Source organism: Bos mutus, chromosome 2 (assembly GCF_027580195.1).
Source record: "Bos mutus isolate GX-2022 chromosome 2, NWIPB_WYAK_1.1, whole genome shotgun sequence".
Classification (NCBI taxonomy): Eukaryota; Metazoa; Chordata; class Mammalia; order Artiodactyla; family Bovidae; genus Bos; species Bos mutus.
Window position 1 is genome coordinate 14445843 of NC_091618.1, and position 18445 is coordinate 14464287.

General features: G+C 42.9%; 1 protein-coding gene across 1 annotated transcript in view; it reads left to right on the forward strand.

Moving 5' to 3' along the window:
• The first annotated feature begins 2847 nt into the window (after nt 1-2847).
• Nucleotides 2848-18445, forward strand: part of KPNA6 (karyopherin subunit alpha 6) — a 59572-nt gene continuing 43974 nt past the window's right edge. The window contains exon 1 of the mRNA XM_070384595.1: nt 2848-3004. Within this exon, the coding sequence (XP_070240696.1) occupies nt 3001-3004 (4 nt within the window). The 5' untranslated portion in view covers nt 2848-3000. The remainder of the gene's footprint in view (nt 3005-18445) is intronic.

Here is an 18445-nt window from a genome sequence, read left to right on the forward strand (position 1 = left end):
CCACTTCACAGGGGGACAAGAGGAGGAAAAGGTGCTTCAAGCAGAGCAATAGCAAAGAGATTTGGAACATTCTGGTGTAGCCGGGGAGGGTAAGCAGAATGTGGTTCCTAGAACAGGGAAGATAAGGAAAGTAGGGCAGAGGTGGGTTGGAGCTGGAAAGGTCTGCAGGGACTGGATCAGGGAGGCTCAATGGCTGTAGGCTAGGGAGATCAAGGCAGTCAATCCTAAAGGAAATCAACCCTGAATATTCATTAGGACTGATGCTGAAGCTGAAGCTGCAATACTTTGGCCACTTGATACAGAGCCAACTCATTGGAAAAGACCCTGATTTTGGGAAAGATTGAGGGCAGAAGAAGAAGGATGAGATGGTTAGATGGCATCACTGACTCAATGGACATGAGTCTGAGCAAACTCTGGGAGACAGCGAAGGACAAGGAAACCTGGCATGCTGCAGTCCACAGGGTCCCAAAGAGTTGGATAAGACTTAGGAACCGAACAACAAGGGAGGGGATGTGAGCAAGGCCAAGGGCAAGAATGGAAATGAAGCTGCTTGGAAGCCCTCCTGGGTCCCCGTGGAGCATAGGATGGAGGGCTCAGGGGCTGGCAGGAAAAGAGACACAGTTATAGACACTCATCTAGTCTGAGCATGTCCCCTAAGCCCTTGTTCAGCCACAAGTTATACTGGCACTCCCTTGGTGGTGCATAGAAGACAGACACTGCAGCAAATGTTTTTGGTGCTTTTGTTGAGTCAGGCATTGTGCCAGGCACTGGGACAGAGACAAAGATGAGGAAGATACAGTCTCTTCCATAGACAACCAGGAGAGAGAGAGACCTCGTGAACAACTTAGGGTGCCAAGTGCTGAGGAAAATGTGTGTCCAGGGCACTAGGGAGCAGAGAGGACATAGGCTGACCTTGCCTGAAAATGCAGGGACGTGGGCTCAATCCCTGGTCGGGGAAGCTGCCACGTACCTTGGAGCAACTAAGCCCGCTGGTGCTCCACAACAGGAGAAGCCATTGCAATGATAAGCCCACGCACCACAACAAAGAGTAGCCCCTGCTTGCCACAACCAAAGCCGGCACCCAGCAAGGAAGACCCAGCACAGCCAAAAGTAAATAACTAAAACAAAGATACTTTTTAAAAAGCGTATGGAAAGGCACAAAAGAAGATAGGAGCATACATGGGGAAATGTGGTTTCCCAAATATGGATGGAGCCTGGATTGCCTGGTGGGGAGTTGCCCAAGAAGCCAGTAAGGACCAGCCTAACATGATAAGGTGTCTGCTTTTAAAGAGATTGGGGTGGTAGGGGTGGGGAGAATTCCCTGGTGGTCCAGTAGCTAAGACTCTGAGCTCCCAATGAAGGGGGCCTGGGTTCAATCCCTGGTCAGGGAACTAGATTCTGCATACCGCAACTAAAGATCCCAAGTGCCACAACTAAGACTCACCATAGCCAAATAGTGGGTGCAAGTGGGAGAACCTGGACACAGGAGACCAGTGTGGAGACAGCTAAAACAGACCAGCAGAGAACAAAGGGGTCTGACCTTGAGCAGCGGCAGTAGGAAGAGAAAGATAAGGCTCCCTTTCCTGACCCCGAATCCTAGAACTAGCTTTTTGAGTTGCTTCTGTCAATAGGCTGGGTACACAACTAGAGATGGCAATTTATTGTGACAGGACCTTGGCTCCCAAAAGATAGTTCCTTCTTGGGATCCATGACTTAAAGACTAGCCTTCCTCTGTGTGTTGAAGTGGGGAACAGGAGGAACGGAATGCGATTATGCAAAAAGGGAGGTCTGATGTGTACCAGCCATAAATTTCATGATTCAAAAGGCACATAAGGAACTTCCCTGGTGGTTCAGTGGTTAAGATTACAGTCTCCCCACTAGAGGGGATGAGGGCTCGATCCCTGGTCAGGGAACTAAGATCCCACACGCCACAGGGTGCAGCCAACAACAACAGCAAAAGACACTTGAACCTCAGAGTCTCAATTTCCTCATCTCCAAAAAAGGAGATCATATTCCTTGTTGTAACTCACAGGTCTGTTCATTCATTTGTTTATTCATTTAATAAACATTTATGGAGCACATTAATAAACGTTTATGGGCTTCCCTGGTGGCTCAGAGGTTAAAGCATCTGCCTCTAATGCAGGAGACCTGGGTTCCATCCCTGGGTCAGGAAGATCGCCTGGAGAAGGAAATAGCAACCCACTCCAGTATTCTTGCCTGGAGAATCCCACGGACGGAGAAGCCTGGTGGGCTACAGTCCACGGGGTCACAAAGAGTCGGACACGACTGAGCGACTTAGCTTTTACTTAACTATGGAGCACATACACTGTCCCATATACTGTGCTAGGTGCTGAAGAGCAGTAATAAAGGATACAGAACCGACCTCTGCCCGCAGAGATCTCGCAGTAGGGATAAATGAAGCGCTCTGTCAACTATAAAGCCTGGCACCAGTGTCATTTTTCTACTTATCTCCCAATAGGATTGTAATCAGGTTTACTTTAGATTTCTTCATTTCCTTATCTCTATATCCTTGGGCAAGTCACTTTACCTTGCCGGATAACTCCTTATTCATATCCAGTTCAGGGTCTATGCGTGGTTTTAACTATTAATACAAAAGGAAGGAAAAAAAAAATACAAAAGGAAGGAATGCCTTTTTGGAAGAAAAAGTTTCTAGGGGAGGAGAACTCACTACAAACAGGAAATAGTAGAAGAAGCTGAGAAATCTTAAGCAGCTTAACTTTATTTAGTAAGTGTCCCTCCCAGTTTTCCTCCACCCACTCCTTTCATATCTCATCCCAGTTCGCCGCCTTTAGCAGCTGCGGTCTCTTTAAACGAGCTCGTCTGTGTGAACTAGAGGTTGGGGCCAAAAGCGCGTTTCTTCCCGGGATTGAATGTTAAGTTGTTTGTCCATTCCGGGCTGCCGTCCTGCAGATCCGCCATATTGTCTGCTGAAGGTGCCGCTGAAGCTGCCGCCGCCAAGTAGAAGCGAGCGGAGCCGCGATGGGTGAGTAAGGAGACCAGGCAGTTGGGGATTCGGGCTGAGACAGTCTCGGGGCTTGGAGTCTGGCGAGAGCCTGTCTCCAGGGTGTAGAGGATGTCTAAACCTCCTCCAAATAGATTTGAGGGGAGAAGCCAGGTCGGGAGCGCAGCTCAGGCCAGTTTGGGGCCAGGTTAGGGCCCATGCGGGGAGCAGTCTTTGGGGGTTGGTTCCGGGAATACCTTGTCACTTCTGGAACCCCCACGTGGTGGCCCTGCGCCGGATCGCACGCGTTCCCGGAGGCTAGAAAGCGGCCGACCTTCTGGTCTGTGCCGAGCCTGGGCTTGGGGGCCGGGCCCCAGGCGGCGGGACTGGGGGCCGGGCTCCGGGTGGCAGGCCCGGACGACGCTAAGGGAGCCCTCTCCAGGCTTGTGTCTGACCGACGCGCCTATTAACTGGATTCACTGACTCCCCTGAACTTAGGGAAATCCTGCCTACGTCTGAGAGAGAAAGTCCTCTGGCGAAGGTACGCCAGGCGATCCGGCTCTAGGCCTGGTAACCAGGGGCAGCCATGCCAAAAGCAGCCTGGGCCGCTGAAGGCCTGGAGAACTTCCCGAGCCGAGGCGGAAATGGGGTGGTTCGGCTGAGTTCAGAGTGACAGCCTTCGTAGTGGTAGAAAACCAACGCCAATACCTCGTAGTCATGTATAGGTCGGGGACTTTAGGTTTCTGGGCCTGGCCCTGAGTAGCAGAAAAGGAGCGACCTGTTGCTCTTTCTAAAAGGACTCCAATCAGCAAAGCCAGTGCTCAGAGAGATTACGATGGCGAAGTCTTTGGACTTAGGGACAGACCCATCAGTGGTACTTCTTCTCCAGCAATAAAAGCTGTTAAATTTGCCAAGCTCTTCCTGTTATGCAGGCATTGTTCTGATTGCTTTACATGTCACGTTTTATTTACTTTGCACAATATTGAGATAGTGCTATTATCCCAGATAAGGAAACTGAGGCTTAGGGAGGTAAAGTAACTTAGGCAAGGTCACACAGTAAGTGGTTTAAACCAGGTGGATCGCTCCAGAGCTCTAGTTTATAGCTGCTGTTTTTTGTGGCCTGGCCCTCTAGTGGTTGGGCTGGAAAAGAGGGAAAGAAAGCTTTTAATCCTAGGCAAGAGTTGTAAAGGTGTTTTGTTTTTGTTTGCTAGTGGGCCCACTTTGAAATCTTTAATCTGAAAGAAACTGAACAACTCCAAGGTGAATTGCTAACCCCAACTATTGTGGGTGTTTTGGAGGTGGGGAGCTAAATGAGATTCTAGGATTGAGTTTTGTAAGATCCCTGATCCTGAGGAAACAAATTATTCCCTTGAGCTGAACAACAATGAGTTTAGAATCAGATCTGGTATTATAATCCTGCCTACTACTTCCTAGCTCTCATCCAGAGAAGTCACTTAAATGTCAAATGCAGTAATGCATATGGAAAACAGCTAGCACAGTTCACAATAAATGTTATTTTCCTTCCTTTCTGAGCCTGCCTTTCCTTATCTCTAGAGAGAGGGAGGGGGCAGTGTTACCCAGGTGTTTAAGAATTAAATGAGATACCACATTGTCTAGAGACTAGTAGGGCTTCCCCAGTGGCTTACCCCAGTAGGTAAAGAATCTGCCTGCAGTGCAGGAAGCACAGGAGACCTGGGTTCAATCCCTGGGTCAGGAAGATCTGGAGAAGGAAATGGCAACCCACTGCAGTATTCTTACCTGGAAATCCCATGGACAGAGAAGCCTGGTAGGTTACAGTCCATGGGGTCACAATGAGTTGGACACGACTGAGCACACAAGCACAAGAGCTCTAGAAATATCAAAAGAGATTCTTTTTCACCTTCTGTGTCTGTTCCTTTCTTTTAAGCACTCTAGTTTCCAGAATCCTCCATTAAGGCTGATAGGCCTGTTATTTGCAGTAACAAATAACTGCAACTTCATGAATGAATGAAAAACTTTTGGGACTTTTATGTTATAGATTTTGTATTGGCCTTCAGTTTCAGCAGCATTGCTGCCTCAAAAGGGAAGGAGCTAATATTTAGTTTATTAAGCCCAATGAAGTAAATTTGGCCATGATTTACTCAATTTTTACAGATTGGGAAACCACTTCAGAGAATAGAACACATTAGTTACAGCAAACCCAGAGGTGAGATTCTTACCAATTTTGCTGCAGAGAAACCTCTAAGTAGAATCACGTTAGTCCTTTTCTGGTACACTTTGAAATGGAAGTTCTTCAATAGAGCAGCAAAACCTGACCAGGGTCCTGAAGGGGATTTTTAGTCTAGAGTCAGGTAGCTTCCCCTTTTTCTCTGCAACTCGACTTCAGGCCCCTCCCCCCACCCCATCCCACCTTGCATTTTGTCTTTCTGAATACTCAGCTGTTGGTGGTGATGTTTTGTGTGGGTTTTGTGGGTTATTGTTTTGTTATGTGTGGGTTGGTTGTTTTTGTTTTCTGATCCTTATACCACAGAGTGAAATGTGTCCTTACATTTAATCCTAACATCAAATTCAAGATGGTTTTGTGTGCACGCTCAGTCACTTGACTCATGTCTGACTCTTTGCGATCTTATGGACTGTGGCCCTGCCAGGCTTCTCTGTCCATGGGGATTCTCCAGGCACAAATACTGGAGTAGGTCGCCATGCTCCTGTTCCAGGGCATCTTTCGGACGCAGGGATCAAACCTGCATCTCTTAATGTCTCCTGCATTGGCAGGCAGGTTCTTCACCACTTGCTCCACCTGGGAAGGTGGTTTTGGTTATCCTCATTTATAAATGAGTAAACAGGTGTTTAGGCCAAGGCTGGTGATCTAAGCCCTAGGGCTGGGGACACTCATACAGCCTGCCTCACACCTCCATGTCCAGACCCTGTTGTACTTCACTGCCTGACCAGCATACTCGCCTCAAGCTCTGGCCTGTACTATACTGTTTCTTCTGTGCCAGACTTCACTAGCCTTAACAGACCTTTGTAGTTATTTCATTGCTATTAGGAATTTTGTGGAGGTGATGCTTGCCGCTCTGGAAGGTACTTGTTTTAACCCTCCTTAGCAGAGACCACAAACTCTCAAGACTAAGTCTTGGCAGACATTGATTGTTTTTATCAGGTTCCTACCATCCTGCTAACCAGGAATCTGGCAGCACCTTCCCAGCCCCGGGGTGATTGATATAGCCCACTAGTCTTGATTGATACAAACTCTAAATCAATCATAATTCTATCTCTCTAGACAGTGATTGATTTAGGCATAGGCAGGTGATACAGATTTTGGCTGATTACATGTGAAGGGAAGCCTGGAGGATTTCTGAAAAAGCCTTTCTTATTTGCGAAATTGTATTCATTTTTGCCAGTTATATATTTTAACCCAGGTATCTCACCAAAGTTTGAGAACTTAAAAAAAAAAAAGAAATGGGAAAGCTATAGTAATAATACTTCTATGGAACTTGCTATATGCTAGGCACTAAGTACTGTAATACTAGTTCATTTATTTCTCAGATTCTCACATTCTAGTTGAGAAAACTGAAGCACAAAGAGGTTCAATAAATAATGCAAGGTCAGAGCTAGTAAATAGAAGAATCACTTCCTCAGGCAGTTTGGTGCTAACCAAAATATGGGCTGTTAAGGACTGTGTTCTGCCTCTGGAAAGAAAGGAGCCCTTTTCTGACTCTTGAAATTGCCATTCGCAATGCTGGGAATTCATGAGGCAGAATTTATAAATAAAGAGCAGGCAGTTCTAAGAGTGAGGGTCAAGATGGAAAGAATCTGATCTCTTCGTGATGTTTTTGGAACTGTCATTGCCATTGGCCTGTTCGATACTGAAGGTTGCCTCTAGTTTGCTGCAAGTAACAAAACCTTTCTGATAACCCCTGCAGGTCAGGGAGTAATCTAGAACATTTCTTAGTTTCCTTCCAGCCTTGCCTCCCCACCCACCCCATAGTTCATAACAGCAACAGAGAAGGTGTTAAACTAAGTGTCCCACCAGCTTCAGACTCACTCCCGCGTGGGGTGCCTTTCCTGCATGTTTTGTTAATGGTCAGACCATTGGTCCAGACACTAGGGCATAAGAGAAATCTTAACCTTGGTAAGACTGGTTCCTTACTCTTCTTCCTTTCCTATATTGGCAGTTGTTGGATACTATGATCCTCTTACTGATGTCTTCTGTTGTCCCTAAATTGTTTTGTGTATGTTTTTCTCAGAGCATAGTCCCCAAAAGACTGTTAATTCTGTGGTCTTTAAACTTGCTGAGTCTCAGGCTCCTTGATGTGAAAATATAATAATACTGTTTATTAATGTTGTTAATGAAGTGTCAGTGAAGTATCAATACTAGATGTTAGAAAATATTGTAAGTTGTAAAGGTGTCATTATTTCAGGAACTTTCCAAATCTCTTCTGTAACCTCCTATACCACAACCACTTCTGCTGCAGCAGTATTGCTAAAACACCCGTCAGATCTTGTCACCCTACTCCTTAATTTAGGAACCTTCATGGACTCCTTATTGTCTGCAGGATAAAATCATAACCCATAGGGTGTGGTACTGAAGGCCTTCCTACTGACTCCATTTAATATTTATCCACATACCCTTCCTTCCACTCAGACTACCTCCTAGGTGTGTATTTCAGCTTTCCTGGTAGAGAAAGTGACAAAGGCAATCTCTTCCCCGCCCGTCTTTTCCTATGGAAATCTTGCCCCTTTTACAAGATCTGGTTTAAAGGCTACCTCCCTCAGGGACCTTTCCGAAATATGTACCTTATGCCTTTCAAACTGGAAGTGAACTATTCTTGTGAATTCTGTAGCACTTTGTTCTTGCCTTTCATACAGTCCTTTTCATATTTTATCTTGTGTTACAGATGTTTCATTCTGTAATTCCATTAGAACTTTAACCAGTTGTTTAATCTCCAGAGCTTTCTTTTCCTCATCTCGTAAAACAGGGATGACAATAATATCTTCCTCATAGGAGTGTTAAGGTGATTAAATGAGCGAATGCTTGTAAAGCATTTTAGCATGGTGTTCAGCACACCATGAGTACTCAGTAAATGATAACTAATTGCTATTAGTCACTCAGTGAGCAAATAAAGTACTTAGTATGTGTTGGGCCTTGTGTTAAATATAAAAGAGTAATCAATTTGTCTTTTAGGGGAAGGCAGAAATATTTTTAAGATTTATTTATTTATGTTTATTTTTGGCTGTGGTGGGTCTTTGTTGCTGCATGTAGGCTTTTCTCTAATTGTGGTGAGTGGGGGCCACTCCTCCTTGTGTGCGGGCTTTATTAGTTGTGGTCCGTGGGCTTAGTTGCTCCATGGCATGTAGGATCTTCCCAAACCAGGGATCGAACCAGTGTCCCTCGTGTTACAAGGTGGATTCTTAACCACTGGACCACCAGGGAAGCCCAGAAAGCAAAAATACTATCAACACTTGTCAGAAACATGATGAGACAGGCAACAGTTATTCATCATTAATTTCAGCAAATGTTTCTTGAATGCCTACTGTGTGTCAGCTACTGTTCTAGGCCCTGGAAATATAGCAGTGAATGAAACAGACAAAAGTATACTTTTCTAGTGAAATCCTAGAGTTTAAATTCTAATGGGTAATTGAGTAAAATTAACCAAATGGAAACTGACAGGCAACTAGAGTCCCATGAGATCTGATTGATGAGTTCCAGCCAGTTGTTGCCATTACAGAATGTAGGTCTAATGTTCCCTTATTGCATAACTTCCCAGGCCTTTCCACAATCCCTTTCCCCAGAAGTTGGAAATCTGAATTTTCATATGATTTCTTAATGGATTAAACATTTTTAGATGTTGCAAGCTAATTTTTAAAATCTAAAAACATCTTGGAAATTCCCTGGTGGTCCAGTGGTTAGGACTCTGAGCTTGCACTGAAAGGGGTATGAGTTCGATCCCTGATTGGGGAACTTAGATTCTGCAAGCCACTGATGCAGCCAGTAAATAAACAGATAAATCTAAGGATATCTACTTCAATATAAATAAACAAATGAATAAATAAATGTTTTTAAGAAACAGAATCTAAAAACATTAAGCTAACAAAAATAGAAGAATATTTGAGGCCAAATATAGCCCCCAAACTGCCTGTCTTATTGATAAGTTTTGCCTTCATTAATATTCTATATATTTTATAAACTGTCTCAAGTAATCTATGTATTTTACCAGGTTCTGTGTATTTAAAAAATATTTTTGAGCGGTCCACTAGAGAGAACTCGGCACTTACACTGCAGTGGCCCAGGTTCAATCCCTTAGGGAACTAAGATCCCACATGCTGTGTGACCAAAAATAAATAAATAATCTTTAAGATAATTTTAAGTCTTTGGCTTCCTTAGATCTGATTAGCTGGTCATTATGTTATTTTGTGTTGTTTTATTGTGATATGGCAAGTAAAATTCTGGTACTTAGGATCATTTACTTCCAGAGACATCAGCTCTGCTGTTTCTTTGTTCCTTTTCCCTGCATCATTAACATTCTCTTCCATTCAGTTTCTTGACAGAACTCTAAGCTGCTTATTTTGTAAATGTTAATTTAGTTAAAACTAGCTATCCTATAAATCCACTTAATGAGATGCAAACCACAGTGTGATGCAGTATGATAAAATGTGAATGAACTTCTTCACCCTCAGATAAAAGTTGCCAGTATTAATAGGCTAATATATAATAACAGGTAAAAATTGCCAGTATTAATAGGCTAATATATAATAAAGGTAAGCCCTACTAATGTATAAGTACATATTATATACGTATATTAGTAAAAATATACATGTATGCTTTTCTTCCTATGTCCCAGTTGATTTTGTATCTCATACTTTGGAGACCATTATGGAATAAATATTTTGAGTGAGCAATCCACCCCAGCCTAGGGGAGTCAGGGAAAGCCATTAAGCTAATGAGACCTGACCTATGGATGTGATTTGTCAGCAGCAGGGTGGAAATGATTTCACAAGAGAAAGATCGCTAGGCTTGGTGGTTGGTAGCATTTCGGCGAATGATATTTAGACCTAACCCTGATGACAGTGAAATGCCATTGAAAGGTTTTAATCTCAGAAGTGACATGATCAAATTTATTTATTTATATTACTTGGAAGCTCTGGGGAGAATAAATTAAGACTGCTAGAAGATTCTAATCAGGAGATTCTTCAAGTAGTTGGTGGGGTTTTTTTTTTGTTTTGTTTTCTTTTTAATTTATTTTTGGCTGTGCTGGGTCCTCACTGCTGAGCGAGGTCTTCCTCTAGTTGTGGTCAGGCTTCCTATTGTGGTGGCCCCTCCAGCTGCAGAGCACCAGTTCTGGGTGCACAGCCTCAGCAGTTGCTGCTTGCGGGCTCCAGAGTGCAGGCTCAGCAGTTGTGCCTCATGGGCCTAGTTGCTCCTCGGCATGTGGGATCCTCCTGGACCCAGGATGGAACCCGAGTTCCCTGCACTGGCAAGCAGATTCCTAACCACTGGACCACCAGGGAAGTCCCAGTAGTTAGTTCTTAAGTAGTATGGTAGTCCTAGCAAGAGATGTTCATAGAGATTGAGAGAGAGTTACAGTAGAGAATATTGTTGTTCAGTCACTCAGTTGTATCTGACTCTGCATCCTCATCGACTGCAGCACACCAGGCCTCCCTGTCCCTTACCATCTCCCCAAGTTTGCCCAAGTTCATGTCCATGGCATCGGTGAATCCATCCAGCCATCTCATCCTCTGACACCCTCTTCTGCCCTCAATCTTTCCTAGCATCAGGGACTTCTCCAGTGAGTCAGCTGTTAGCATCAGAAGACCAAAATACTGGAGCTTCTGCTTTAGCATCAGTCCTTCCAACAAGTGCTCAGGGTTGATTTCCCTTAGTATTGACTGGTTTGCTCTCCTTCCTGTCCAAGGGACTCTCAGGAATCTTCTCCAGCACCACAGTTCAAATGCATCAATTCTTCAGCACTCCACCTTCTTTATGGTCCACCTCTGGACCACTGGAGTAGCCTTGAGTATACAGACCTTTGTCCGCAAAGTAATGTATCTGCTTTTCTTTTTTGTTTGTTTGTTTTTTTTTGTTTTTTTGTATCTGCTTTTCAACACACTGTTTAGGTTTGTCATAGCTTTCCTGACAAGAAGCAGTCATCTTCTGATCACAGTAGAAACTTTGAATTACCAGGCTTGGTTATTGGTTTCATTGGGAGGCTAAAAGTGGTTGGGGGACAGGAATAGAATTAAGCATGACTCCTGGGCCTCTTGCCTTGAGCAGCAGAGTGGATAGTGTTGCTGTTAACTGAGTTGAGTTTAAATCTGGACATTTCGAGCAATCTCTGTGACCTCCAAGGGAAGATGTCCCAAAAACAACTGGATAGAAAAATCTGGAGCTCAAGAGTGGAGCTTGGGGTTGGAGATAGAGGTTTGATCATCTGTTTATTATGTGGTGGCTGAAACTGCTGGAATCACTGATAGTACCTATGAAAAATGTATCATGGGAGATGGGCTGACAAGAGAACCTTTAATATGCAGGAAGAAATGGATCAGCAGCCTTAATTTGAAGAAAGTTAATGAGTGATGTCTCATAAACCAATGGAAAAGAGTACTTTTTTATTTATTATAAAATTTTATTTATTTTTGGGTGCACTGGGTCTTCGTTGCTGCCAGTGGGCTTTCTGTAGTTGGCAGAGCATGGGGGCTACTCTCAAGTTGCAGCGTGAAGGCTTCTCATTGCCATGGCTTCTCTCGGACCACGGACTCTAGAGAGTGGACCAGAAGTATGGTGTACCGGCTTAGTTGCTCTGAGGCATGTGAAATCTTACTGGAACAAGGATCAAACCTGTGTCCCCTGCATTGGCAGTTGGATTCTTAACTACTGGATCACCAGGGGCATCTGAAAAGAGGGTTTTAGGAAGAAGGAAATGGCTGTCAGAATTGAGTGCTGCCAAGAGGACCAGCAAAATAAGGACTGAGATTGAATTTAGCATCATGCGTTCCATCAGTGTCTTTTACAAAAACAGTTTGACAGCATGGAAGCAAATTGGAGTGAACTAAGATGAGAGATGAGAGACAAACTGTTTCAAGAAGTTTGAAATAAAGAGAAAGAAGCAGATTAATGAGACTCTTGTAAAGTCTAGGCAAGAGATCATGAAGATCAGAGTTAGGATAATGGCAGTAGGAAAAAGAGACAGAGTCCGGAAATAATTAGGAAATAAAGCCACTTTTCTTAGTGATTGGATATAAGGATAAGGGAAAAGGAGTTGTCAAGGGTGACTCACAAGATTTGTCTTGAAAAGCTGAGAAGATACTGACTGGTACAGATCCTTAAATTAGGAAATAAAGCCACTTTTCTTAGTGATTGGATATAAGGATAAGGGAAAAGGAGTTGTCAAGGGTGACTCACAAGATTTGTCTTGAAAAGCTGAGAAGATACTGACTGGTACAGATCCTTAATTGTTTTTATCAGTGTTTTCTCAACCTTTCCATTTATTGTCACCTTCCTAAGAAGGCTTCTTAGGCATCTTTTTTCCCTAATGCGTCCCTCCCAGAAAATTTTAAAACACAGATACACTGTATGGTTTTTTATGTACAATAAGTATGTCTCTGCTTTATACATAAAAAGAGTAAACATGAAACTTACTTTATGTTCAATGCAAGGTTCAGAATGACTGAACAAGATGTTTAGATTAAATTAAGACAATTTACATTTAGCTAAATTTTATAGCTGTATTTGCTGGGTAACTTTGATTTAATTACTTATATAAAGTATATCAAATTGCATATGCAAATTAGTATTTATAAATACAGAAACAAACTAATCAAAACTTTAAAAATTATACAAAGCTGTTCATTTTGCAGCAAAAGTGAAACAATAGAAAAAGTCAGTTTCTTGAAATTATTGTAAGTAAACTTTTTAACTTTTGCTTGATATGAGAAAATAACAAGCTGCTAGATAGTCATTCGGATAGTTAACATTGTTTATTTTTAGCACTTGGTGTAATTAATTGGAACAAATTTTAATTTGTAGAATTAAATAATAAAATGTAAAGTTTTAATTACCAAAACCCATGTCACATACAAAAGCACTGGGGATCAAACATAAATAACATCCACATAACAGGCATGCTCCTTGCTCAGACCACTCTTGTCATATGACTTCAGAATTCAGCCATCAGTGAAGAGAAAGTCCCCCAGTCGTGGCCATCTGTTTGCCAAAGCTTTGTAGTACAGGCCTTCTATACTTTTTTTTTTTTTTGTCAGCCTTTCATGAAGTCAGTGTCACTGCTGCTCATGGAATACTCAAGAAAATCCAGCAAGAAAAATTAAATACTAGGGAATAAAACATTATTGATAAAGGTTGAGCTTTGGAGGGCCACATACCATTGTAAAGTCTAAGTTCTTCCCCTCTCTCATTAACCGGTTTCACCCTTTTGAGTGGATAACACCTTCAGCAGGGTCTGGGATAGAGCCCTGTATAGTCAAATATGATTAATATTTTCTGGCAAAGCATTTGAACACTGAGTGAGATTAATAAGGGCTGTAAGAAAGGCAGTGCCAAAGAATGCTCAAACTACTGCACAATTGCACTCATCTCACACGCTAGGAAAGTAATGCTCAAAATTCTCCAAGCCAGGCTTCAGCAATATGTGAACCGTGAACTTCCTGATGCTCAAGCTGGTTTAGAAAAGGCAGAGGAACCAGAGATCAAATTTCCAACATCCGCTGGATCATGGAAAAAGCGAGAGAGTTCCAGAAAAACATCTATTTCTGCTTTATTGACTATGCCAAAGCCTTTGATTGTGTGGATCACAATAAACTGTGGGAAATTCTGAGAGAGACAGGAATACCAGACCACCTGACTTGCCTCTTGAGAAATCTGTATGCAGGTCAGGAAGCAACAGTTAGAACTGGACATGGAACAACAGACTGGTTCCAAATAGGAAAAGGAGTACATCAAGGCTCTATATTGTCACCCTGCTTATTTAACTTATATGCAGAGTACATCATGAGAAATGCTGGACTGGAAGAAACACAAGCTGGAATCAGGATTGCCGGGAGAAATATCAATAACCTCAGATATGCAGATGACACCACCCTTATGGCAGAAAATGAAGAGGAACTAAAAAGCCTCTTGATGAAAGTGAAAGAGGAGAGTGAAAAAGTTGGCTTAAAGCTCAACATTCAGAAAACAAAGATCATGGCATCTGGTCCCATCAGTTCATGGGAAATAGATGGGGAAACAGTGGAAACAGTGTCAGACTTTATTTTTTGGGGCTCCAAAATCACTGCAGATGGTGACTGCAGCCATGAAATTAAAAGGTGCTTACTCCTTGGAAGGAAAGTTATGAGTAACCTAGATAGCATATTAAAAAGCAGAGACATTACTTTGCCAACAAAGGTTCATCTAGTCAAGGCTATGGTTTTCCCAGTGGGTCATGTATGGATGTGAGAGTTGGACTGTGAAGAAGGCTGAGCGTCAAAGAATTGATGCTTTTGAACTGTGGTGTTGGAGAAGACTCTTGAGAGCCCCTTGGACTGCAAGGAGATCCAACCAGTCCATTCTGAAGGAGATCAGCCCTGGGATTTCTTTGGAAGGAATGATGCTGAAGCTGAAACTCCAATACTTTGGCCACCTCATGCGAAGAGCTGACTCATTGGAAAAGACTCTGATGCTGGGAGGGATTAGGGGCAGGAGGAGAAGGGGACGACAGAGGATGAGATGGCTGGATGGCATCACTGACTCGATGGACGTGAGTCTGGGTGAACTCCGGAAGTTGGTGATGGACAGGGAGGCCTGACGTGCTGCAAGTCATGGGGTCGCAAAGAGTCGGACATGACTGAGCGACTGAACTGAACTGAAGTAGTCTCATGTTAGTTTTTGTTTTTAATATTTATTTATTTGGCTGTGCTAGGTCTTAGTTGCAGCATGTGGGATCTAGTTCTCTGACCAGGGATCGAACCCTGCCCCCTGGAGTGGGAGCTTGGAGTCTTAGCCACTGGACCACCAGGGAAGTCCCCTCATGTTAGTTTTATTCAGATTTTGTTGCTTAAATGTATTTTGAGGTTATATATACTAAAAACATTCTTAATTTCAGTGCTCTTTTGATTTCAGAAATCCAAATAAGGAGTTGTGGTCAATGAAGTGTATAAAGAATGAATGAAGAGCAGGTTTATGGAGACAATGCTGACTTAAAAAAATTTTGTTTAAAGCATTTGAGGTGCTTATGGAACATGGGTAGAAGGAACACCTTGAGTGTTAGGTATGACTGCAGATGTGGATTTGAAAGTCATCAGCCTTTAAATCTTCCAAAGAAACAATAATTGTAAAGAGACATGATTAGAATTGCTTATTTTGCAGTGAGGTAAATGTTAGAGAACCAGCCCTTTTTAAAAAATCTGGCTCATTGGTTCTTACAGTCTAGCTTTGGAAGGAATGAAGATGGAATAGAAGGTAAAGATGAAGAGAAAGGAGCTACAGTGTTAGGAGAAAGGAAGAGGAAAAATCATCTATTAGTGGAGAGCAAGGAAATAGAATTGTTCTTTTTGACTCTTAACTTCCAGGAAATTGCCCTCATGGGGAATTGAAGATTTTCAGAGTAGGATCTGGAACAAAAAAGGAAATACCACTGATTCAGCATTTAGGGCCTAGACACTTTCACATTACCTCATCAGTCATATGGGGCTATAAAGTTTATTATTAAAATGAGAAGCAGAGATTCACAGGAGTGGGATGGGAAGCAGTTCACCTGACTCCCAAATCAATGCTCTATCTTACTATATATTGGAAGGAGTTGACAGGGTTTGAGGGGCAACACTGAGTGTCTGTCTGTAGTCCTCTAATGAGGACAGAGAGGATTCCTTTTGTGTGGCCTCTTAGTCTGGCTCTTCCCAACATTGTCTCAGGCTCTTTGTACATAGGGTCTCAGAAGATCACATTCCAAAGCCAGCTCCTTTTTGGATTAATTTATACAGGTTAGAGAAACCCTACTTTTAACTTGTCAGAATGGCTGTTGGAAAAGCTCTTTCTCCTGTTAACCAAAGGTTGAAATGAAGACCTGAACAGAGGGATTTGTGTAATCCTCCCACAGGTAATGCAGAACCCTCCTTGTCGGAAGACGGGATGCAGGGGTGCAGTGCTGCAGGACAGGGACCAGCAGTTCACTGTTGTGTCTCAGAGACATTCTGCTTGTGGGCCTTTGTGTTTATACCTCTCTAACCCAACTGGTCTTGTTCCTCAAACCAGCCTTGGGTTTTCTGATCTCTTTGCTTTGGACTGCTCTCCCTCCCCCACAATTGCCTTCAGAAATAATAACCATCTAGCCTTCAAAGACTACTTCAGAGCTCACCACACAGTAAAAATAGTTCTCACTTCCACCCTGTGATGTCATTGCACACTTAGATTCTTTTTTTTTTTTTAATTTTTTTGGGCCCTGCTCCTTGGTGTGTGGGATCTTAGTTCTCTGATCCTGAGCTCCTTGCAGAAGAACTATGGAGTCTTAATCACTGGACTGCCAGGAAAGTCCTTTTTGGTTCCTGATGGTGTGAAACTAAATTAGATTATAAAGCTTCCTGAAGGCAGAAACTTTAGCAGAGTGCCTGGCACATACATTTTATTAAGTGAATAATAAATCACTTGTTTATATGAGTCAGTTTAGAGATTTAACCATTTGGATTTTTTCCCCCTTGATTCCTTGAGCAGTATGAGTACTTGGGAGTTATTCAGTGAGTGTTTTGGCATTGATGTAAGTGTAAGGTGAGCGCTTTGATTTTCCTACTTTTAAGTAATTCATTATAGTTCCTTATAGCACCTCGTGGTAGTGGCAGCGGGGTGTCCCTAGGAAGGTAAGAGCCTCTAGATTCTGCAAAGTCTACAAGGGATATTTGGAGCTTTTCTTCTGGAGAAATCGGACTATAGCTATCCTGTTGTTTAGTTGCTAAGTTGTGTCTGACTCTGCAATCCCATGGACTATAGCCCACCAGGCTCCTTCTGTCCATGGAATTTCCCAGGCAAAAATACTGGACTGGATTGCCATTTCCTTCTCTAGGGGATCATCCTGACCCAGGGATCGATCCCATGTCTCCTGCATAGGCAGGCGGATTTTTTACCTCTGAGCCATCAAAGGAAGCCTGTAGCTATCGTAGACCTCACCTGTATCTCTCGCCACCCCTTACTTCCCCATTCCTAGGTCTAAGCATTGCATTTATATATATCTATATATATATAGATTCAAGGGCTAAAAGGACTAGTAAATGCTAGGAGAGAATTAGGACTAGAGAACTGGGACTATCAACTATCTGGTTGATTCGATACCTCAGAGTGCCATGCTTCTCTTAGGTCTCGAGCTTTGAATATATTAGTTGTGTGTACAAAAGATAGTTTTCCCCACATGATCTTTTAACCAGACCTCCTGGTTTATAGATTCAGCTTTGTTTCCTGGAGTGATCATTCTTCAGCCCAGTCCTGTGAGGATGTGCCAGAATATGAGCAGCCTTATTATGGCTCCATTATGGACTAATCCAATTGTCCATAGAGAAGTCTCTCCCATTGTCTTGGTGATTAGCAGTTCTGACAGGCTTGCAAATAACCCCCTGAGAGCCTCGTTCTGTCGGACTGTTTCAGTACTGTTTTCTTGTTTGCAGTATTGCTTGGTCATAGAGCTCTGAGAGAAATTCCAGAAGTTTGAAAAACTATTACCAAACCCAGTCTTACTTTGCCAGAAGAGCATTTTATTTTTCACAAAGCACTTTTCGTGTGTATCCTCATAGGACCTTAACTGTAACTCTGATGTAGAGAGGGTAAGGGTAGGAAAATTGAGATCCAGATAACAGACTGGTTCTAAATAGGAAAAGGAGTACGTCAAGGCTGTATATTGTCACCCTGCTTATTTAACTTATATGCAGAGTACATCATGAGAAACCCTGGGCTGGAAGAAGCACAAGCTGGAATCAAGATTGCCGGGAGAAATAGCAATAACCTCAGATATGCAGATGACACCACCCTTATGGCAGACAGTGAAGAGGAACTAAAAAGCCTCTTGATGAAAGTGAAAGAGGAGAGTGAAAAGTTGGCTTAAAAAAAAAAAAAAAAAAGTTGGCTTAAAGCTCAACATTCAGAAAACTAAGATCATGGCATCTGGTCCCATCACTTCATGGCAAATAGACGGGGAAACAGTGTCAGACTTTATTTTTGGGGGGCTCCAAAATCACTGCAGATGGTGACTGCAGCCGTGAAATTAAAAGATGTTTACTCCTTGGAAGGAAAGTTATGACCAACCTAGATAGCATATTCAGAAGCAGAGACGTTACTTTGCCAACAAAGGTCCATCTAGTCAAGGCTATGGTTTTTCCAGTGGTCATGTATGGATGTGAGAGTTGGACTGTGAAGAAAGCTGAGAGCCGAAGAATTGATGCTTTTGAACTGTGGTGTTGGAGAAGACTCTTGAGAGTCCCTTGGACTGCAAGGAGATCCAAGCAGTCCATTCTAAAGGAAATCAGTCTTGGGTGTTC